This window comes from Apteryx mantelli, chromosome 7 (genome assembly GCF_036417845.1).
Source record: "Apteryx mantelli isolate bAptMan1 chromosome 7, bAptMan1.hap1, whole genome shotgun sequence".
Taxonomy (NCBI): domain Eukaryota; kingdom Metazoa; phylum Chordata; class Aves; order Apterygiformes; family Apterygidae; genus Apteryx; species Apteryx mantelli.
The window spans coordinates 30,162,187-30,181,969 of NC_089984.1; the positions used below are offsets into that span (position 1 = coordinate 30,162,187).

General features: G+C 47.2%; 1 protein-coding gene across 3 annotated transcripts in view; it reads right to left on the minus strand.

Moving 5' to 3' along the window:
- The window catches only part of ARL3 (ADP ribosylation factor like GTPase 3), a 30,535-nt gene that overhangs the window by 659 nt on the left and 10,093 nt on the right, over positions 1-19,783 (minus strand). Inside the window, exons 3-6 of one of the 3 annotated variants that reach the window (XM_067300188.1) lie at positions 18,971-19,087; positions 14,318-14,368; positions 12,176-12,361; positions 3,210-3,504 (exon numbers count right to left, since the gene is read on the minus strand). In XM_067300188.1, the coding sequence (XP_067156289.1) occupies positions 3,457-3,504; positions 12,176-12,361; positions 14,318-14,368; positions 18,971-19,087 (402 nt within the window). In that variant the 3' untranslated portion in view covers positions 3,210-3,456. The other 2 variants (XM_067300187.1, XM_067300186.1) reach the window with 2 other exon arrangements.

Sequence of the window (19,783 nt, forward strand, 5' to 3'; positions counted from 1 at the left end):
CAAGACAACCTCCCCTTGGGAAGGGAATTAACCCCTGCGACAAACTTCTCAAGGCCTGGGGTGGATTTGCCTGTCACCGAGAGCCTTTAAATCGAGGCCGGGCACCGTCCTACCGGAGGTTGCTCCGATTCACCCGCAAGTCCCCGAGCTGGCTGCAAGGCTCGCTGCGGGGGTTTAACGGCCTGTGCTATGCGGGAGGTCAGCAGAGAGGAACGTAATGGTCCCTTCCGGCTTTAAAAATCTATGAATCGATGCAACGCGTGGCAGAGCTCCCCCCGTACCAATGAGATGGTTTGCGTCCCTCCCGCCTCGCCGAGAAGAGGGCAAAGCCGACAGAGTTAGAAGGACAAAGCCTCGCTCGCACGATTAGCACAAACCAGACAGCATCGGAAGGGCTGAGAGAGGAGTACGGATTTCTCTCCGTGATGGCAGACGTTTTGGCTTGCTGCAACCGGTTTTACAGGTGATATTCGGCCAGGCGCTGCACGGGGTATAGCAGGCTGTACGTACATCCAGATAAGGAGTCGCAGGCGAACAGAGCCTCCAAACCATTTACATTTCCACCAGGTCAATGCACAGAAATATGTTTACAACACAGAGAGCATTTACGGCCATCACCGCAGGACGATTTACTTCAGTCACGGTCATTCCCACCCTCCACCTCCAGCCTCCCAGCGCGGCTCTCTGCGCCGCGTCCTCTCTCGCACTGCCGGGCGCAGGTGGACCACATTCCCGGGCTGGATTTTAGGCACAGCTCGGGGGGGGGTACAGATACGAGCAACCAATATGTGGAGCTGCACACAAGCATGCAGAATGAGCCAGCAAACACTTCTGGATCCTGAGTTCAGTAAGGCAACTTTTCTTTCCAAACTGGAGCTATAGGAAATTTATTTTACGTCTTTTACACACATTTCCAAGTTTAAATAATGTGAGCCTAAAAAACCCAATTACTCCCCCAGATGCTTCTGGGATGCAAAAAGCTAAAACTGTGACACAGGTTGGCTATCACAGGGTAAGTTTGCCACTGGTTAGCAAAGCAGACAGAGAGCAGAGAAGCTCCCAACTCAACCCCCTTGCAAGCGGTAAGGAGCAACTCCAGAGTCCCCAGGGGGATTTCGCTGTGTGGTAACTGGGGCAGAGGAGAGGTACTACAGCATCTCACCCTGCACTGAACATGCAGCGAGGGTAAATCCAAGGTCTGGGAGTCCCTACCGCAGAGTTCGGCACTTAGCCACCTGGCTAGCACCAAGCGTACCTCTGAGAAAGGGCTGCAATGGTTTACGGCGCTTGCATCAGGCGGATGCATCGCTAACAAGGAAAGGGGACCTTCCACACACGTGCTGGGACGCCTTTCTCCTCCTTCGGCTGACTAGCCGCCGGGAACGTACGCTGCTCAGATTCCTAGGGGTCCTGATAAGCTAATGCAGCTGGAGAGTTACTGAACGAGCTACATTTAAATGAATCTTTCTCTGCATCGTATGACTCCTTACTCATTCCATGCAAAGCTAGAACCGTGTCACTTTGTGTCATTAGCTATTGCTTAACAGATCACTTGAGCCTGCTTTTTTTTTTTTTCTTCCCCTCCCAGTCTTCCGGTTTTTAAAGTAGGGCTGTATTACTCCAGTATGCACATCCTGCTTCAGCGCTGGAGACAGATGCACTCAGAGGGTGCTGACTCACGGACACAGGCAGATTCAAGTCGCATTGCTAAAGCAGTTGCTGTCCCAGCTGTCCCTCTGCCCCCAGCCACGGCAAAGACAGCTGAACTACGTGCAGAACAACCCCCGGAGCACCACGGTACAACCTGATGTATGGGGGAACCTGGAATCGGCCCCAGATGATTTTAATCTGCTGGGCTGTAGCACACAGGCGGCCAGGAGCTGCTTCGTGCACAGTGCAGATGTTTCTGCCATGAGGTGGCGACGGCCAGGGGAAGGGAGGAGCAAAGAGCTGGGAGCTCCAGGGGTGTCAGCCGTCTGCCTGGGTCCATGAGTCAACTCGCTGACGCGTGGTAAAGCCACATGCTCCAGTAGACGCAGCTTTCCCCATCCTGCCCGCCGGTCCGTCTCCAAGAGGTTGAAGGGGCTAATGCACTCCCTAGTCGTTCTTTGGCCTTTCGCAGGCAGGCAGCAAACAAAGCTGGCAAGCAGGGCAGCGGGATTATTTTACCATCTGTGCATTCAAAACTGGCCCAGGAGTCACCAAGCTCGCTTCGCACAGGACATGGCAGCGCTGGCGTGCTAATGACTCGCGCTCGCTGTCAGCTGGGGCTGGGTTTGAAGCGGGGACGAGGAGGTGGAAAAAACATTCTTTCCCGTTTCATTGGCTTCATCCTTTTAGAGGAAAGACAGCTCAGGGAAGAATGAATCCTCGTTTTACAGAGCGCTTCCCATCTGCTGTTCAGTCTCCTAACCCTCTGCTGGGCGATGTGCAACCGGCACGGGGCGAGGGCGATCGCAGTCCCTGCGCAGTCAGCCCGCACCAGGGCAATCTCCCGAGCACCCCGAAGGGCTAAGCAACGCCCGGATAGCGAGGGGGGTAGGAGAGTTTATTTTGCACATTTCGAAAAGGAAACCTGGGACCTGGTATCTCATTCTAGAAAGTAATCATGAACTTAATTGCATTTTGCTGCAGAGTTGCCTTAACATCAAGGGAAAATCAACAGGGATTGTTCAACATCAAGGCTAATCTCACATATGGAACTTACTGAACAGAGGAACCACGTTTTTGCCGGCTCAAGGTGAAATGCTGGGCTAAATTCTCCTTCAGCTGCGAGAAAAGCCCTAGGCACACTCATCCTGCATTACTCCAGTTGTAAAGAGCCTCAATTATACACGCATAACCCTTCTCTTCCTTCCACAGCGGTGTCGCAATGCAACAGTGTCTCGTTAGGATCAAACTCCTCTTTTATGGCTACAGGAATATGTGGAAGCCTTCTACCCTCATTACACAAATGACTTCTTAGCAGCCTTTTTTAAGAAACTACTCACGATTGGTAACAAAATCGCATTTTATCTGTCACTGAGGGAAACCTGTGACTGACACCTGAGAGTGTCCTCAGCAACCGCAAACCCACATGTATAGGGCAGGTTCTATGAACATCTAAGCAATTACAGTAACTCACCGCTCCCTCTGCTCCACACTCAATCACAGTCTTGCTTCTGCTTACAAACTTGCTTGCTAATCAGACATTTAATACTATTTATGCATAGGGAGGAAATATATAATTCCTTTATTGGGATAAAAAAATGATACTAAAGAGCAGGTCAAGTTCCAAATCCAGCAGTAGGTTTTAACTGATGTTGTTCCCTTTCTTTTTCTCTCTCTTTTTTTTTCTTTTAACAGCTGTAGCTGTGCACAGATGGAAAAACATTTGGTCAGAAAGCAGCAAATTAGCGTTTTCAGGCTAGAATTCTGCTCCCACCGCTCCTCCATTTCCATGCAGCTCAGAACGCTTTATTTCTTCTTTGCATTGACATTTTTGCACACCCAATTCATGCCGTCCTTCAGACAGAAAAAGGTAACGTTAGTCCAGCAAAGGGAACAGGAATCCCCCAATCCCACAGGACTGCCATTCTGCAAGCGCAGTACTCTGCCTCCCCATCTGCCCCACACCTGTCCTTGGAGCCCCCAAAACTTTGTGTAAAAAACAAGTGCTTCGTCGCTCAGTGGACGTTATCACAGGGAGGTTATTAAATCCTTCTTCTGACCATAGAAAGTATCATTGTCCCATCACGTCACAGCGCCTAGGTCCTTCAGCTACAGATGATCTGTGCAATCTTGGGCAAGTCATCTTATCTTTGAGACTGTGGATTTAGGGAACTGTTGGTTTTAGAGTCAGCTCCCTATTGGGAATATGGCTCTAATTCTCTGCTCTGCTGCCAGTTCCTGTGTGACCCTGGTCAAATCACTTCAGCTCTGATCCACAAAAAACACTGAAATAACCGGATCCGGACTCTGTGTTCCCTGTGCCTTGGGCAATCCCAGAAAATGGGCCTTGTAATGGCCCTATTTCACAAGGGTTCAGTGAGGACAGATGTGGTCAAGTTTTAAGAGGCTGAGACACTCTTTGGGGTATTTCTGCAAAAACACGTGAGCTACATCTCTGACTTCTGCAAGCAGTATGGTAACACTTCCGCTGTGGATAACCGAGCCGTGAGTTTATTGCTGGGATCCCAGAATGGGATACGCTACTGAAGGGCAAAGCAGCACTTTATCTGCTCCTTTCACTTATCTGTTGTGGGACACACAGAGCAGAGTGCAAGATATACAGTCTTCTCATATTTGAGTCCTGTCAAATCCGCTACCCTAAACACAACATATCTGTGCTGACGGGGATGCTCAGGGCAGAGGGAAGGCAGGGAGGCTTTTGCGAAGGAGAGGGGAGCAACACACCTTCGTGCTTGTAAACTGGGCAAAAGTTCCTTGGAGCTTTGGAGGGGGGAATCCCACTGCGTTATGTTTAACGATCATTTTTTGATTATTAGAATGACAGCGAAACCCTAGAAAAGACCGGAGTCTTTGGGCCACCATTGCTACTGGCCCCGGGGAGCATTGGTGCTGCCTTCCTGTGCCCTTGATCCCAAACTACCAAAAGGCTGCCAAGGAGCTCAGCTTCCCCAAGGACGCACGGCCAAAGGCACAACACAGCAGGCCCATCCGGTGAGCCACGACCACGCAGCTGGGGTGCCTCTCACCACCGACCACGGTGGTCATGGCAGAGGGGAGGTAAAGAGTTAAGAGAGGAGAGAGGGAGTCCTCAGGGCTTAATCAGAAACAGAGAGGTTCTCACTTGAAAATACCAATTTACCTTGATAGCTGCGCTATGTGACACTTCTTATCTGAAGGGGAGCAGCAACTTTTGAAATCGGCCCTTGCTGCTGTGTTAAATAAAGAATAAACAAGCCCAGTTTCTACCGGGGCGCACATGAGGCCCTCTACTAATAACACTTCTAAATCTAACCTTGGGGAGGGCTGATGTCTCCAGTTTCATTTATTTATCTCCACGGCAGAGATCAGTGTAAAACAAATTGTCTGAAATCCTCAGAGCAAATGGGAAAAGACGAGAGGTAGATTCATTTTAAGGCCCAGTAGCTTTGTGTCTTCCCCTTTCAATAACACTGATAACCTAGGTGTAAAACATGTAATGCCTTAAGCAATCAATAGCGTGGTTTAAAGCTTATCACTTTAGAGAGAGAGGGAGCGAGCTGATTCCCAGAGTGTGGAATGCCAGGGCTCAACAACAGGGCTAGGAGGAGAGGTGTCGAGCTTTTGGCTTGATTGTGTGCTTTAGAAATCTGCATGATTGCTCGCAAAAGAGTAAAAATAAATAAATAACTAAAAATGCTCCCACAATGATTTCAGCTTCCCCTGCCTCGGAAGCAATAATCACATTTGCACACATCATGGCATACAAGGCAAGCAGAGCTCCTCATTCATTTTGAATGTAGGTTTATTTGCTGAACCAGAACAGCTGAGACAGCTTAAAGTAATAAATATCAGCTGACACCCTCTGCTATTCAGCACAGTAATCCCAGAAACAATACATCACTGCAAAACAACAAACATGCATCCTATCTTCTACCTAATCCGACCACAACCTGAATTCACAGTGATTAAAACTCTGCCTGCTGCCATTAGGGAGCTCGGGAAGGGGAAAGATGGACCATTTTAGCACCAGTGCGGCGAGGGTCATAAAGCAGAGTTTATGATGAGATTTACCATGGCTGGGAGCCTGGCTGCATCAAGCATATAATGAGGGCAAAAGAATGACATAGCAAAATGCAAGAGGAAAGGTGAACCCAAACAGGCTTGAAATACATAAGTAGGTCACCGAACTTTTAAAGAAGGAATAGATTTTAGTGGCATGAGGTAATTGACAGGAAAATCATATTTAATTGTAAGTATCCACCTCCCTGACAATGATAAAGAGAAAACGAACATTCCCAGCTGTGTTTTTGATGCATCGAAGAGGTATGTGTGAGACGTCTTCCTCATTTTCAGCCACATCTATAGCTTCCAGTGCAACTTTGTTGGGGGGAGGGGGGGGACATGTGTTCTACAGTGTCCCCAAACATTTTGCAGAAGGGCAAATGCAATGGCAAGCAAAAGGAACTAAAAGGTATGCTTGAAGTTTCTCCACCTAAGATTTGAAATGGGACAGAGGGTTGGCAAGACAGAGAAATCCAGGGAAGCTACTACAAACAGAAAGAGCTGCTACAGAGGAGGCGCACGGGAAGGAGGAGAAATGATGCTTGAAAGAATCAAGTCCACAAGGAGTCAGCTGTTGTCATCCTTTGTCCCTACACACTCTGCCCCTATATCTGCATGTTTAAAAGATGGCTCTGTGCAGAAAGCACAGTCCCTACAGTGACATTCAGATCTTGATAGATGTCCTTGTGCTGCTTTGTTGAGACACAGAGACATCGGCAGGTATTCTGCAGATGGAGACGGATACAATATTAGTATTCCAGCCTCAAGTCAACCATGGGAAAACTTAGCCAGGGAAAAATTTCAGATCTTTCAGATTCGGCTCTCTTAGCTCCTTGACAAGCAGCTAGTAAACTTTACCAAAGCAAAGGGAGAAAACTCCAGGGAAGAGGGTAATGCACCGCAGAGCAACGCCACTTGGCACAGCCCTGCCTCACTGCAGTCGCATCGGCTGTTGCACCGGGCGAGCGGTACCCTAACACCCTTTGGGAAAGGGCTGCCAGAGCCTCCCCCGGGAGAATCCTGAAGCCCTTCCTGAGATTACACTGCTCTGCTTGCTTACGGCCTGCATTAGCAGCTCTGCGGCTACGGGAGCAAAGTAGTCTGACTTCAAACGCCAGTGAACAAGTCCCTTTCGCCCCATAAAAAGCCTCCCAATTTCTGCTCCCTGCAAGCCAGGGATCAGGCAAGGCCACAGACTTGTGACCCCTAATGTGACCTTAAGGACAGCAAAGCTTAATCCTTTCATGTAATCCTCTGTCTAACATAACAAACTGGGTCAGGCAAGTGCAAAATTCTCTATCTCTAGCATTTTTAGTGCATGTTATTTTAACTGTCACTTTATTTTCCCTCTGCAAACCTAGGACTTTGCCTTCATTATCTTTCATTTATTTGCACATCCAGTCATTGTACACACAGGCTTTTTCAGGCTCCTGCAGGTACAGTATCCACTGTTTTTTGCCTGGGTGCAAGTTTTTCTTATGTCCTCTGAGACCTTGTATCCCTGATGCTGCTGTAGACTCCCTTCTTACCTGCTCAAAAATCACAAGATTTTGCCTTACGATTTGGAAACACAGTTGCTTTTCCCCAGCAAGCACTAGCTCTGCCTGCCCCAGGAGAGCCGCAGTCATCAAAACCGGTTTTAAATCACATTTACAAGTAGACACAAAACCTTGTTAAAATGTGGAAGATTCCCATCTAGCCTGCCTTGGCTAAGACATCTTTAAGACAAAGCTGAGCCCCGGGGATACAGCACATAAGATTGCTGGGGGACTGAATCTTGCCCTTATGAAGATTTGGAATTGCAGCATCAGCGCAGCTAGGTCTTTGGCTCTGCTCTCAGCTGGGCTGAAACAGCTGAGGAGGAGAAAGTGTCTCAGCCCTTCAAACAGTCCTTTGGGCCTGACTAGCCCTGGCATAAATTAGAGAAGTTTAGTGGCTACTCTCATTTCCACTGGCTTTTAGTGGTCTCCAGGGGACTGTTATGCTTGGGAGACTCTGGACACAATATGCTGCAGCATCGTTCTGGAGGGCGATTCCTCGGGGCAGGCTGAGCTCCTGCTGCCTTGATCTGAAGCTCTTGCTTCAAACAAGTAATGAGCTGCAGAGCATGGCTCGGTCCAAAGCCTTGAGTCATGTTTAATGCACACCCTAGCCCCTAAAAATCACCTCCAGCAAGAGGGCAGGCAGCAAAGCAGAGGAGTCCTGCCTGCTTTCACCCCACCCTGGCCGGCCAGGGCAGAGCATATATAGCTTTTGCATGCCCAGGTACTACAACTGGCAATCGGGTCACAAAACATAACCTCAAGAGAGCTTATGCGGCAACCAAAAGCTGTTGTGAGGCAACAGTTCCCTTGCGTTTCTCTTACTGTCGTTGCTGGAGTTGGCAATCACCTCCCTTGTTTGCTACACCACGTGCAAGGGTCTCAGCATACGCTGGAGCAGGACTCTCCGTTCCAGAGGCAGAGTCCAAATGGCTGCGTAGGGGGGAGAAAAGGCTTTCCTGCTTTGCAAACTAGGTCTAAAGGATAAAATCAGGCCCAAGCAAACGGTTTGCTTCTAATAGCCTCTAAGCATGAGGGATGTCACTCCTCTCTCAACGGCACCATGAAGTCTGATTAACAAAACAAGTGCTGCCCATGGTTTCAGCTGGGAGGTAATGAAGTCTTCAGGTGGCATTATGTGGGATACCAGCTGGGTTCCAGAGGATGCTATGTGGGGTTTCCAGTTAACCCAGTCACCTCTCTTCTGAGCCTGCCCAGGACTTTGCTGGGATCCTTCTCCAGAGCCCCAACAGTTAATTTTAAAAGACAAGATAATAATATGGATTCCCTCCTTAATTAACAGTTTTATTAAATAACCCATTTCAAATAATAGTTAAATTCTCTAAATTTATATCATTCTATTATCCATAATCTAATCTCATTAACCTTGAAATCCCCAGTCTTAACTACCCAATTCTATACACCATGGTGCTAGCAGCTAAACTAATTAAATGACCTTCAAACTATTTCTCCTTCATTTATTGGCATTATTTATCTTTGCTCATTGCTCTTCCTTTGAGCTATCACAAAAATCTTCCCCTGCGAACTCTGTTCCTGCATGTTCTCAGTTCTAGATATGCCACCACTTCTCCTTGCAAAATCCATCAGCGATATCTGCAATTTTACTCTAGCTAATATATTCCATCAGCAGTGATGGTTAGCTTGCTCGCTCCTTGGCTTTCATTCTGAATACCTGATGCTTCCACATCTTCATTTATTTTTCTGTCACTCAGTGTCATTTCTCAAAGAAGTCCTTAAAGCAGTGACCTGAGATTTAACTACACAGAGAGAGCTCCCTTTCTGAGCCACTGGTGTACAGACAGTGTGCCACGATCCTCAAAAACATCTTTCTTAATCTCACTCTTTAAATGAGTTCTTCTTTGATTCCCCTAAATTTTGAGCATGTTGACCTCTCCTTAGATTCCTAGGGATGAAGACGCCATTTCTTCCTGTGCTGATCCAGTTGCAACTAAAATCCTTGATAGTGTTTAGTTTAAAAGTCAGCTCCCAAAATATTTTGTTCAATGAATTTCCAAGCAAAGGGAGAGGCTTGACATTCTTGCCATCTGATTTGACCGTGCAGGAGTTATGAGAGAAAAGAAATGTAGCTCATCTTTTTCTACAAGCTGCAAAGAGTTTGTGACTTCCCTGACCTTTCTGCAATAATCATTTATGGAATAAGCTGCAATATTTAGGGCAATGGGACTGGGGACAACAAAGTGGGACTTTATCTGGCCTGCATCTAAATTAATTTGTCTAGATTAGCATGATAAACAAAATACATAGGCCTACAAATACTTTAATAGTTTAGCTCTTGCCTTCTATTTTCTGGGAAATAAGTGCAGAAGTGGATTTCATTTTCCTGGTAGAAGGTATTAGGCTGTATATTTTACTCTCTTGAATATATACAGACACACTGTTCATCAAGGAGACGGCACAAAGAAGGAGCTAACAGCAAGGAAGTGGGATAGGCCACTCTAGAGAGGCTATAGATCAGCTTCAGAAGGAAGCATTTTTCAAAGCTCATCAACAGAAAGTGCCATTTTCTATCATTTAATTCTTCCACATCCAACGCATCTCCCTCAATTTCATCTGCTATTTTACTGCCCCTTCACAACTGGAGAGCTAATTTGGACTTACATAAAGTAGGGGAGGGCCTGCAGGAGGGAAGAAGGTGACCCAAGCCTGCCTGCATCCATGTGAACTGTAATGTCGCATTCTTGATCTCTATCACATTTCTTTGGGAGGATTTTGCACTTGAATATACACTACAATTGTGGAATGTATTTCCCTCTAACAGCACCACTTCAAAATAAAGAACACAGAGTGGAAGCTTTTCATGAAGTTGGTTGCAACATAGCTGAATTTGTATCTTAGCTAACTAAATAAAGGCCCTTTGAAGGACACCATCTGCTACGTGTAGGTCTAAACGTTAGGTTAATAATTTTAAAACACAAGAACTGCTGTACTGGGTCAGACCAACAGTCCATCCAGGCCAGCAACCCTTTTCTGGATGCCAAAGGAAAGAGTGCAAGAGACCAGGTATGAGAAAGGGCCTCCCCTTCTCCGTTTTTCCCTCCCAGTCCATGGCCCTGGCTATGCCCTGCTCAAAGGCTGCCTCCACGTCTTGGTGGTTAGTAACTGCCTGAGGATGTCTTCTTCAGAAATTTGCCTAATCCTTTTCTGAACCCATTGATACCTTTGGTCTCCACAACACCACGTGTCAAAGAAAGCCACAATTTGACTATGCAATTGGCAAAGCAGCATGTCTTTTTATCTCTTTTAAAGCCGTTGCCTAATTATTTCATTAGGAACCCCCTTCCTCTAGCAATGCGAAAAATAGCAGATAGTTTTATTTGCCTTTTTTGTACATTATTTTATAAACCCTGAAGATGTTCCCACTTTCTGTCCTCTCTCTTCCAAGCTGCAAGTCTTATTCTATTTATTCTCCCTGTGTACAGATGCCACTCTGTACTGCTGATCATTCTTGACAGAAGATCCTGAAATCTCTCCTACTTCTGAATAGATATAAGGACAATGTTCTTCATGATGAGGGTGGTTAAGCATTGGAACAGGTTACCTAAAGAGGCTGTGGAATCTCCATCCTTGGAGATATTTATAACCTGACTGGACAAGACCCTCTAGACTTGTAGTTAGCCCTGCTTTAAGCAGGAGGTTAGATCAGAGATCTCCAGAGCACCCTTCAACCTAATTTATTGTCGGACTCTATGATTCTACTTCTACTAGAATCTTTTTAGATGAGGGCAGGGGCAAAAAATGAATGTCATGTTCAAGGTGTGGGCCCACCATGCCTTTGTCCTGTGAGATAAGAAGTGTTTTCTGGGATGTTGCTCACTCCCTTCCTAATAATTCTCTAACACCGATTTTCTTTTCTGGCCTCTGCTGAGCACTAAACTTTGGTTCCTAATGATCTGCTCTCTGAATAATGGCAGCTGATTTTGAGTCCATCACCGTATGTGTTTAGTTAGGGTTGTTGTTCTTCATGTGCATTATTTTGCACTTGTCAACATTGAATTCCAGCTACCATTTTACTACCCACTCAGTATTGCGAGCTGCTTCTGCAATTCTTCATACTCAGCTTGAGATCTGACTACCCTGAACAGCTCTGTAGCATCTGCAAACAAGGTTTGAGAGAATCTGCAGTGAGGATAAATGCCTTCATGATCCTGTTTCTTTAAATATCAGTGCAGGGAGTTCTGACTGCTGGGACTGCAAGCGCTGCAAATATTTCATTAATTCAGGAAAGCCTAAAAGTGAAATAAACAAACCTAGGTCCCATTTACATTACAAAGAGCTACTATACTGCAGGAACTGGCTACAGCATGGGAGCACAAGACACAGCTATTACAGTTCGGCACAGGAACACAGCTCAGCCCCCTCTGCGGGTTTTTGCAGACCCAAATGCTGCCATTAGAAGTGGTCTTGTGCGACATGTGCGGCTCTTGTGTTTCTCTGGGTCAGAAAAATTGATCGGTTTCTCTCTGGCGCCTGAGCTGCGCAAAATGCCAAACGACATTAGTAGTGAAGGTAAATCAGATTTCTAAAGTGCACACTTGTAACAGTCAAAGGGGTTAATAGTAAAAGGCGATTTGTTTTGTGAAAATGATTAACCTGACAGCAGTCTCTTTAAAATAAATCAATGTCTTCATCTGGCCTGACCAAGGGGTTCCGGGCGGGGAGGTGAATCTGTGATCGCTCTCCCCTTTCCCGGGGAAGCAGAGATCCCAAGGGCCTGCCGCTCCCCCTCCCCTTAGCACCGGCGAAGAGACACGCGCCTCGCGTGCTTGGCTGCGCCGACCCTCTTTTGCGACGCCGCCAGTCCAGCCCCACCCTGCAGATCAAGAGACAACAATCTCTCGCAGATGGCCTGCTGGCACAGCAAGCCTCCTCCAGAGCCTCACCTGTACTCCCTCTCCTGAAAGGGCTGAACAAGACTGGATCTGCCAGACTCTGTCACGGATTGTGTGTAGGTTCAGTCCCTCGGCAATCTCTGAAGCAGGGGCAGCCGTCAGCAAATCCTGCTTGTTAGCAAATATGAGCACGGGGACTCCACTAAGCTTTTCTTCATCCAAAAGCTCAGCCAGCTCCTATATCGTTTACGAGGGAGGGGGTGGGGAGAAGAGGGAGAGACGGAAGGGAAGAAAACCTTCAACCACCAGTGGTTGTCTCTAATTAGAAATATATTTAGGGCAAATGCTGGAAGACTGTTTCCAGTGAAATCTAGATCTTATTATAAGAGAACAAAAAAATGTATACAATCATCTGTGCCCAAGGTTCAAAAGAGATTTCTTCCAATTACAGGTTACAAAAATCTTCATCTTAGTCTGAAATTAGCAGTTGCCTTAAAGGCTACAACTCTGTATTTTACCAGTCCCTGCTCCCTGGAGACCAAAATTGATGAAACAGCAAAAACCATGTAAACTGGCAAGAATGAGGAGTCTGTCTTGAGTTATTGCCTGACTGGCATTTGTACCTGAGCTGCCATTGACAACCAGCTCTGATATCTTTGCTAATAATGAGTTTCGGGGTTTTGTTCCAAGTTTTATAAACTGCAATTTGAGCAGGAGAGGATTTTTTTTTTTCCCCAGAAATGGAAATCTCCCTCCCACAAGAGGGCGGTGATTCTTTTGAAGGCATTGGCTAGCTTAAGACAAACTAAATCAGTTTTACTGGATGGATTTGGGCTCCTTATGCACAGCACACATTGGGTGGCATCTTAAGAAATGGGTTTGTTCATTCAAAAGTGGGTGACTCAAACAGAGTCTTTTAATAGCTCAACTCTGAATCTGCAGTAGATCAATGATGGCTGAAATACTTCATGTCTAGGGTTGTGCAATGGCCTCATGTGAAACAAGCACATGGTCTCAAGTCACTTCCCTATGTGAACATATGGCAAACCCAGCAGAATTTGAACCTGTAGGGACTGCTGGCATTGAGGACAGATGAGTAAATGAGATTTTTGTGGGCTCTTTGTTTAGGATTTCACACTCTCTATACTATCCTAACATCTTTCAAGCACTGACTAGAAACTTGGATTAAATGAATGCAGTCGGAGAGATGCTAAACTGCAGCGGAAATCTGACTCCATCCCCCCCAAAAGCAATGTTTGGTTTGGAAACCAGAATGAGAGAATGGAGTTATAAACAGAGTTGGCTGGGAATTTTTCAGCAAAATAGGTCTTTCATCTGACACGGCTGATTTATTGAAACCAAAACTGTTTGCGGAAATGTGAGGGGTCCAGGCTGACTCCGCCTGACTCAGGCAAGTGCTCTAAGCTTCTGCTTCCTCTCCCTCTCTTTTGCCCAATGTATATTTAATTACTGCTGTGAAGTGAAACAGATCCAACAGGAGAGAGATTCCCGCCCCACACCCCAAGAACAACCCGCAGTCCTGCTGTTAGGGTGTTCCCATGAAACCTGAGACAAAAGAGCAAGTGCCTCCTTCAAAAGAGGCAGAATAGAGGCCTTCAACCTAAGTCTCCCATTTCTGGGGGGTAAATCTGCTGCTGGCTATTTAGGGACACTGTCACTTTCTGAATTTTACAACAGAAAAGTCAGAAGTCCTATTTTTGTTCCATCCTAAAATACAAAATGTTACAAACATCAAAACTTTGCAAAATGGAAATCTTATTTTCTGGCCAGTTCTAGTTACAAAGTTCTTATTTTTTTTTTCCAATTACATCCAAAAGACAATCAAGTCAATATGATTTCCATTTCAACTTTGTAAATAAGAAAATAGGATTCCTTAGGGTCTTGGTTTGGCAAGGTTTAAAGGACTTGCAAAAGTTTTTGCTTTCTGTATTAGGCTCCATCTGCTATTATTGTATAGTTTTAATGAAAACCGTTCTATTTAAGCGGAATTAGGCTACCTATTTTCCTTGTTTCACATCTACCAAAATAATCTGCATTGATGTTGAAAAGCAAGTCTCTCTTGAAATGCAAATTTCCCTCATAAACAACAAAAGCATCTTCCTGACTTTTGTGTGCAAGGGGCACTCAGAAGCACTCAGTGACTTCAAAGGAAGGTGGGCCTAAGTAGCTTACCTGACCCGTTTCTTCAAACCTCTTCCTATCTGCACTGTCAATGACATAGATCTGAAAAGGAAGCAAGGGGAAAAGTTAATCTACCCAGAAGACATTCTTCCACAGCAGCATGTGCTTACATGGATGGAGCCTAATAATAATGCTTTGGGGACAAAGACTCAGGTATTATTTATAGCGAGTGTCAACAAAACTTCATGATGTCCTGAAAAGAGAGGAACCACCTCTTTTACAGGTAGGGAGAGTGGATGGCCACGATCAGAAAGGAGCTGGTGGCAGTACCAGGGATGCTCTCACCACCTCCAAAGTGTCTGTCACTTGGAGAGAGCAGGAGACCTCCTGTCATCTTTATAGCTGGACCAGCTTTCAGGCTGCAGCTGACCTCTGGAAGACAAAACCCGGGAGCCAAACGCGGCCATTCATCCCCACAGATGTGGTATCCAGGTGCTGCACTGATGCGTCTAGGCCATGCTGCCCTCTAGCAGGACAAATCACCTCCTGATAAGCCACCAAGATGCATGATGGCACTCAGGGGTCAGCTGAGGCAGGAATATATTGGAGACACTGAGCTCCTCTCCACCAGGTGATCCTACCACTACCTCCTGGATTGAGTGGTGAAGGGAGGGGGCTGAATCTGGCCTGTAAGACTGTCTTTAGCTACCAGCTTCTCCACCAGGACCTTAGAGGAGACAGGGAGCAGCTGCCTCACAAAGCATGACGGCAGAGCAGTGCCACCCCCTCGGGGCTGGGCACCACATCCCATGGCCCGGGAGGGGGTCCCAACCGGACACCTGTCCCCTGGTACAGAGAAGAGTGGACCCTGGCCTGCAGGCTCCCTGCCTCGGGAGGAGGTTGCCACCCCTCTAAACAGCGTGGTATGTGCTAATTTCTTTCTGTAATGAACTCCCCTTTGGGGCAAATGCAAACGAGCCTTTCCAGTGGAGGCAGTTTTAGGCCTGCACAGGCTGAAAGGCTCCTGAAAGATCTCCCTAGATATGTGATTAGTAGTTCCAGCTGTCTCCCCTTCCCCCAGTAATGCTATTGCAGTTCAGAGCACACAGGCATCAAGCTATGTCTAAAGAAATGGGGAACCTCAGTATAACACTCACAGACACGCATCACCTGAGGCCTCATTTTCATTGCTTGGGTAGGAGAAGGTTTTTAAAGGAGAAGGATGCTGGGGCAGTGGACAGAGACAGGACTGGTGACAAACCCTGAGCCTTTTCCTTCCAGTCCCTGCCATTCCCCATCAGCAGTCACTGAAGCTGCTAGCATGTCACCTGCATGCTCTTTGGTGGCTTACAGGGAGCAAGTGTCAGCCTGGTTTTCAGGGAATAGATGAGCACAGCACCCCACCATCAAGATAAATGGCAACCTTGCAGGCAGTCTCTGCAAAAGACTCCACGCTTCCAAGGTAATTTTGACCAAAGAGTAGGGGGAGGGAAGATCTGTAGCAGCAATATCTATTAAACTGTAGGCACTCTCTTAATGAACAGTGCTAGAGTGGTTTAAAATTGGACCAAACACGCAGCACCAGAACCTGTTTGCTAGGCCTGAGAAGGAGGCAACCCAGCAACCCTGTGGGCCTTGCTGCTGATCGCTTGGGGTCTGTGGTCCTTCCTAGGCCAGTGGGTGCTCGTTGACTGAGGCTGGAGGATACGCAGCAGGGCTCGACACAGCTGCGTGGGGATGCGTTAGTGGAGCACATGCCTGGTGTCACATGATGGGGAAAGGCCCACAGGCATCGCATGGCATGCAGCCTCTCCCCACCACGTGATCTCAAGCATGTGCACCTCTAATGTATCGGCTAGACCTGTCCTCTCTCTGCCCCTCCCTGTGCATCCCGTTTGGGGTAGGAAGCACAGACCAAAAGAAAGGAATAAGTTGCAGGGCTGGCAGCTGTGCTCCAGGGTAAAACTGTCCTCTTGCCGGACATCTCAGGGGAAGCTTAGCAACGCATGAATGCAACAGCCGAGTGCTGCTTCTCAAATGAAAAGCAGCACCTCCCATATTATGGTGCTACTCTAACTGACAAGGAGGAGCTCTGAGTCCCAGTCAGCCATACTTTCTCCTGCACCACTCGGTTTCTTGCTAGGGAGCTATCTTGCAAGATAGAATTGGAGACAACAGTGCTCGGGGCAAAAGCCACAAAAGCACAGCGCAGAGAAGGTAAAGTATGTATGGAGTGCCTGCTTCCAAACCAGAAAGCACTGTGCCAAATAGCTGCAGGTGCCTGCCTGAATATGCAATCAGCCAAATATCCACACCTTATTTGCCTGGGTTAAGCTTCCAAATATCACAGGTGTGTGATGCAAGACATGCCTCTCATTCAAAGGCACCTGCATGGATTTGAATTTGCAATCACTTCCTGATTTTTAAAACCCTTTAGAGGGTCCTCTCTGCTTTGTGCAATATAGTTTAGAAGAAGACAGAAGCAGGGGGTCCTGGGAACTGTAGCATATCTTATCTCCATCTTCCCTCTACTGCCAGGCCCACACAAGAACCCACTCCTGGCAGTAGGGTTTGGTTGTTCTCTGGTTTGAACAGCCATTGAGTACACGGTGTTGGAGGAACAGGGCTTGAGAAAGCAGTTCCCCTGGAGCTGGGTGCCTCCTTAGAGCAACAGGCCAAAACAAAGCCTGGAATTAAGTGGGTTGCGAGTGGTGGGGCTGGATGAAGAAATAATATGAGGAATAAGCTGGCTCAATTTACAGAGGCATGACCTGCACCAGGCTTGTGAGATGGATAAATTACTGGCCAAAACAGGGTGAGGACTGGCAGAAGAGAGAAAGGGAGTCATCAGCATGTACATGATCTCATCATTTTAGCTGCTACCCTATTTTGGTGTGCACGGACATACCAGTCGTGGCAAAGCACTGCACTAACATGCAGACAGCTCCCAGTCTGAGACTGGCTGCCATCTGGCCAGCAGGGAATGCAGGCCAGGGAGCTCAAGTCCATGTGCACACCAGTTGCTCCCTCCCTGAATTCAGACCGCTGCTTCCCCCAGACTGATTCCTCTTCTATCTACTCATTTTCTTACTCATATGAAAAGAAGGTTTTCTCTGTACACCGCTTTAGCTGGGGCGGGGGAAAGGCAGGGAACACAACTGCCTTAATCTCCTTCAGTTTTCAAATTCACCTTTATTTCTCCACCTCCTACAAAGCACATACTGGGAGGAGGGTGGTTTCAAGCTTGCTAAGGGAGACCCACAGACTGGTGTAGCTCATTGTCTTTGCCAGCAGAGTCTCCCACCTACAGTTGCGTGATGCACAGTCTCTGCAGTCTGAGCACCTGATGCAGCAGGCAAAGATCCCCGAGCTGCTGCTTTGCAGTGTTGACTTTGATCTGCTTACCTACTGCCTCCCCACCACACAGAGCTGCAGAGCTCAGACTCAATGGGCACAACCTCCTCACGGCCATGCCACGCTCCCCTTCCTGATTGCCCCAGAGGACCACGTTAAGTCTGCTCTGTTAGTTTTTCAAAGCCAGGACAAAGAAAAATCCTCTCTCCCTTCTCCTCCTAGGAAGGGCTCATCATTACTCTTTGCAAAATCAGCCAATCATGTTTTTGTAACAGGGGTTGTCCTTAAGCACCAGACTCCAAATTAACTTAAGGCTGAATAAGAGGCATTTGCACAGAAGACTGCTGAGGACTTCTTAGCCCCATTTAAATAACAGCTTCAGTTTGGACAACGTTTTCTAAGCTTCCAGGTACAGCCTTAGAGCAAAGAGTCATATTTCTAGCTGCACTGATCCTTCTGTGGAAATGCACTGAAGTTCCTAACATGTTAGCAAGTACATGTCTGTGATAGGAGGGAGGATGGGCATCTCTGAGAGAGAGCTTCCCACTTCCCCATAGGGAGCCCTGCAAACCTTGCTTAGAACGGCCTTTTCTCTGCTTCCGCTGGCAATATTGCTTGGGAGAGATTCCTGGAGCCCCCAGTCTGTCTCCATCCTGGCACACGTGGCTGCATATTAGAGGTGCTCTTTGAAACTAGTCTGGGCAGCACTCAGAGGGTCCCAGGATTAACATGCTCTGGCATGGAAACATAGAGGTCCTGCACTGTAATTATAATTGTAGTTAACTGTAGCTAGTTGTAAGGTAATTGCAGCTAAGATGCTAAAAACATTAAAGGACAGTTTTGTGATTAAAGGACCAAGGGAAGAGACAAGGGGTCTCTCTGTGTCCCTCAGCCAGAAGCTTTTCTATCTGATGCCAAGCATGGCATTTAATTCTTCTGTGCCTCAGTTTCCCTAACTATAAAACAAAGGCACTACCTCCATACATGAGGTTTAAGTCACTAATATACATGACAGGCCTTTAGTGTCTCCAGTGAAAGGAGCTACAGACGGGCAAACTACATGTTATTCACGTTCTTTCATTTGAAGAGACTGAGAAGAGAGGGAAGGAACTGGCTGTAACCAGCACCATACTGTGAAACTAAAAACATACAGCTGAATGATTTCTCCAAACATCACTCTATTTTTCCTACTGCACCCAACCAATCTTGCAGTTTCACTCAATAACTTCTGTTACAATGGCAATGGTGTTGCTGAGGACTGGGACATTACATTACTTGTTCTTGAATTTCTGGCTGAGACCTTGGAAAGCCATCGCATGAACACAGCATTCAGCTGCAGCCAATACTCACAAGAATATCAGTGTTTTCAAAATAGTTCCTCCAGTATGGCCTGATCTTCCTCTGTCCACCTATGTCCCATACGTTCAGCTTGAAGCCTTGAGACTGTACACTTTTGATGTTAAAGCCCTAGAAAGAGCAGAAACAAAGCCACACAGAGCATAAACCTGAATGGCTGGATCACATTCACAGGCAGGCATTAACACCTTATATATCCCATGCCTGCAATGTGCAGCGAGATGGGCTGGGCAGCCACAAAGATGGATAGGCTGTGGACGAGGAGCTGGCAAAAGTGAGCAGAGCCGCCAGCCCATCAGTTTGCCTGTGTTGCTGGGTCAAGGGTTGACGCCGTCATGGCTACAGAGACATATGATGCAGTTAGTGCTTTGGGAGGGCTCAGCAGGGTGGGTGCAGGAAGAGGTGGGAGAGCTGCAGATAAGGAAAAAACAAGGGCGCTGTGAGAAGCAGGCTTGAGCTTGTGAAAGCTGAGTAGAGAGTCCCAGCTAACATGAAGCCAGAGGTCTCAGCTTGATTCGACACGACACAACTAGTGCCGGGTTTAAAAGAGCAACAGCTGCACATCTGAAGGGTCCATTTCATCAATTAGAGCAGCAATCGAAAGGGCATTCAAGTAGAAAAACAGGGTGTGGTGTGGGCTGGCAACGTGCTGCCACACCACCCAGGGGACAGGGCCTTGGAAGCAGGGTGTCGGGGCTGGGAGCTCTGCGAGGCAGCTCCGGCGTGGGGGGAAGCATCTCCCACAGCTCTCTAGCAACCTCCTCTGGTCAACACAGGAGCGGTGCTGCAGTGCTTCTGACGGGAGGC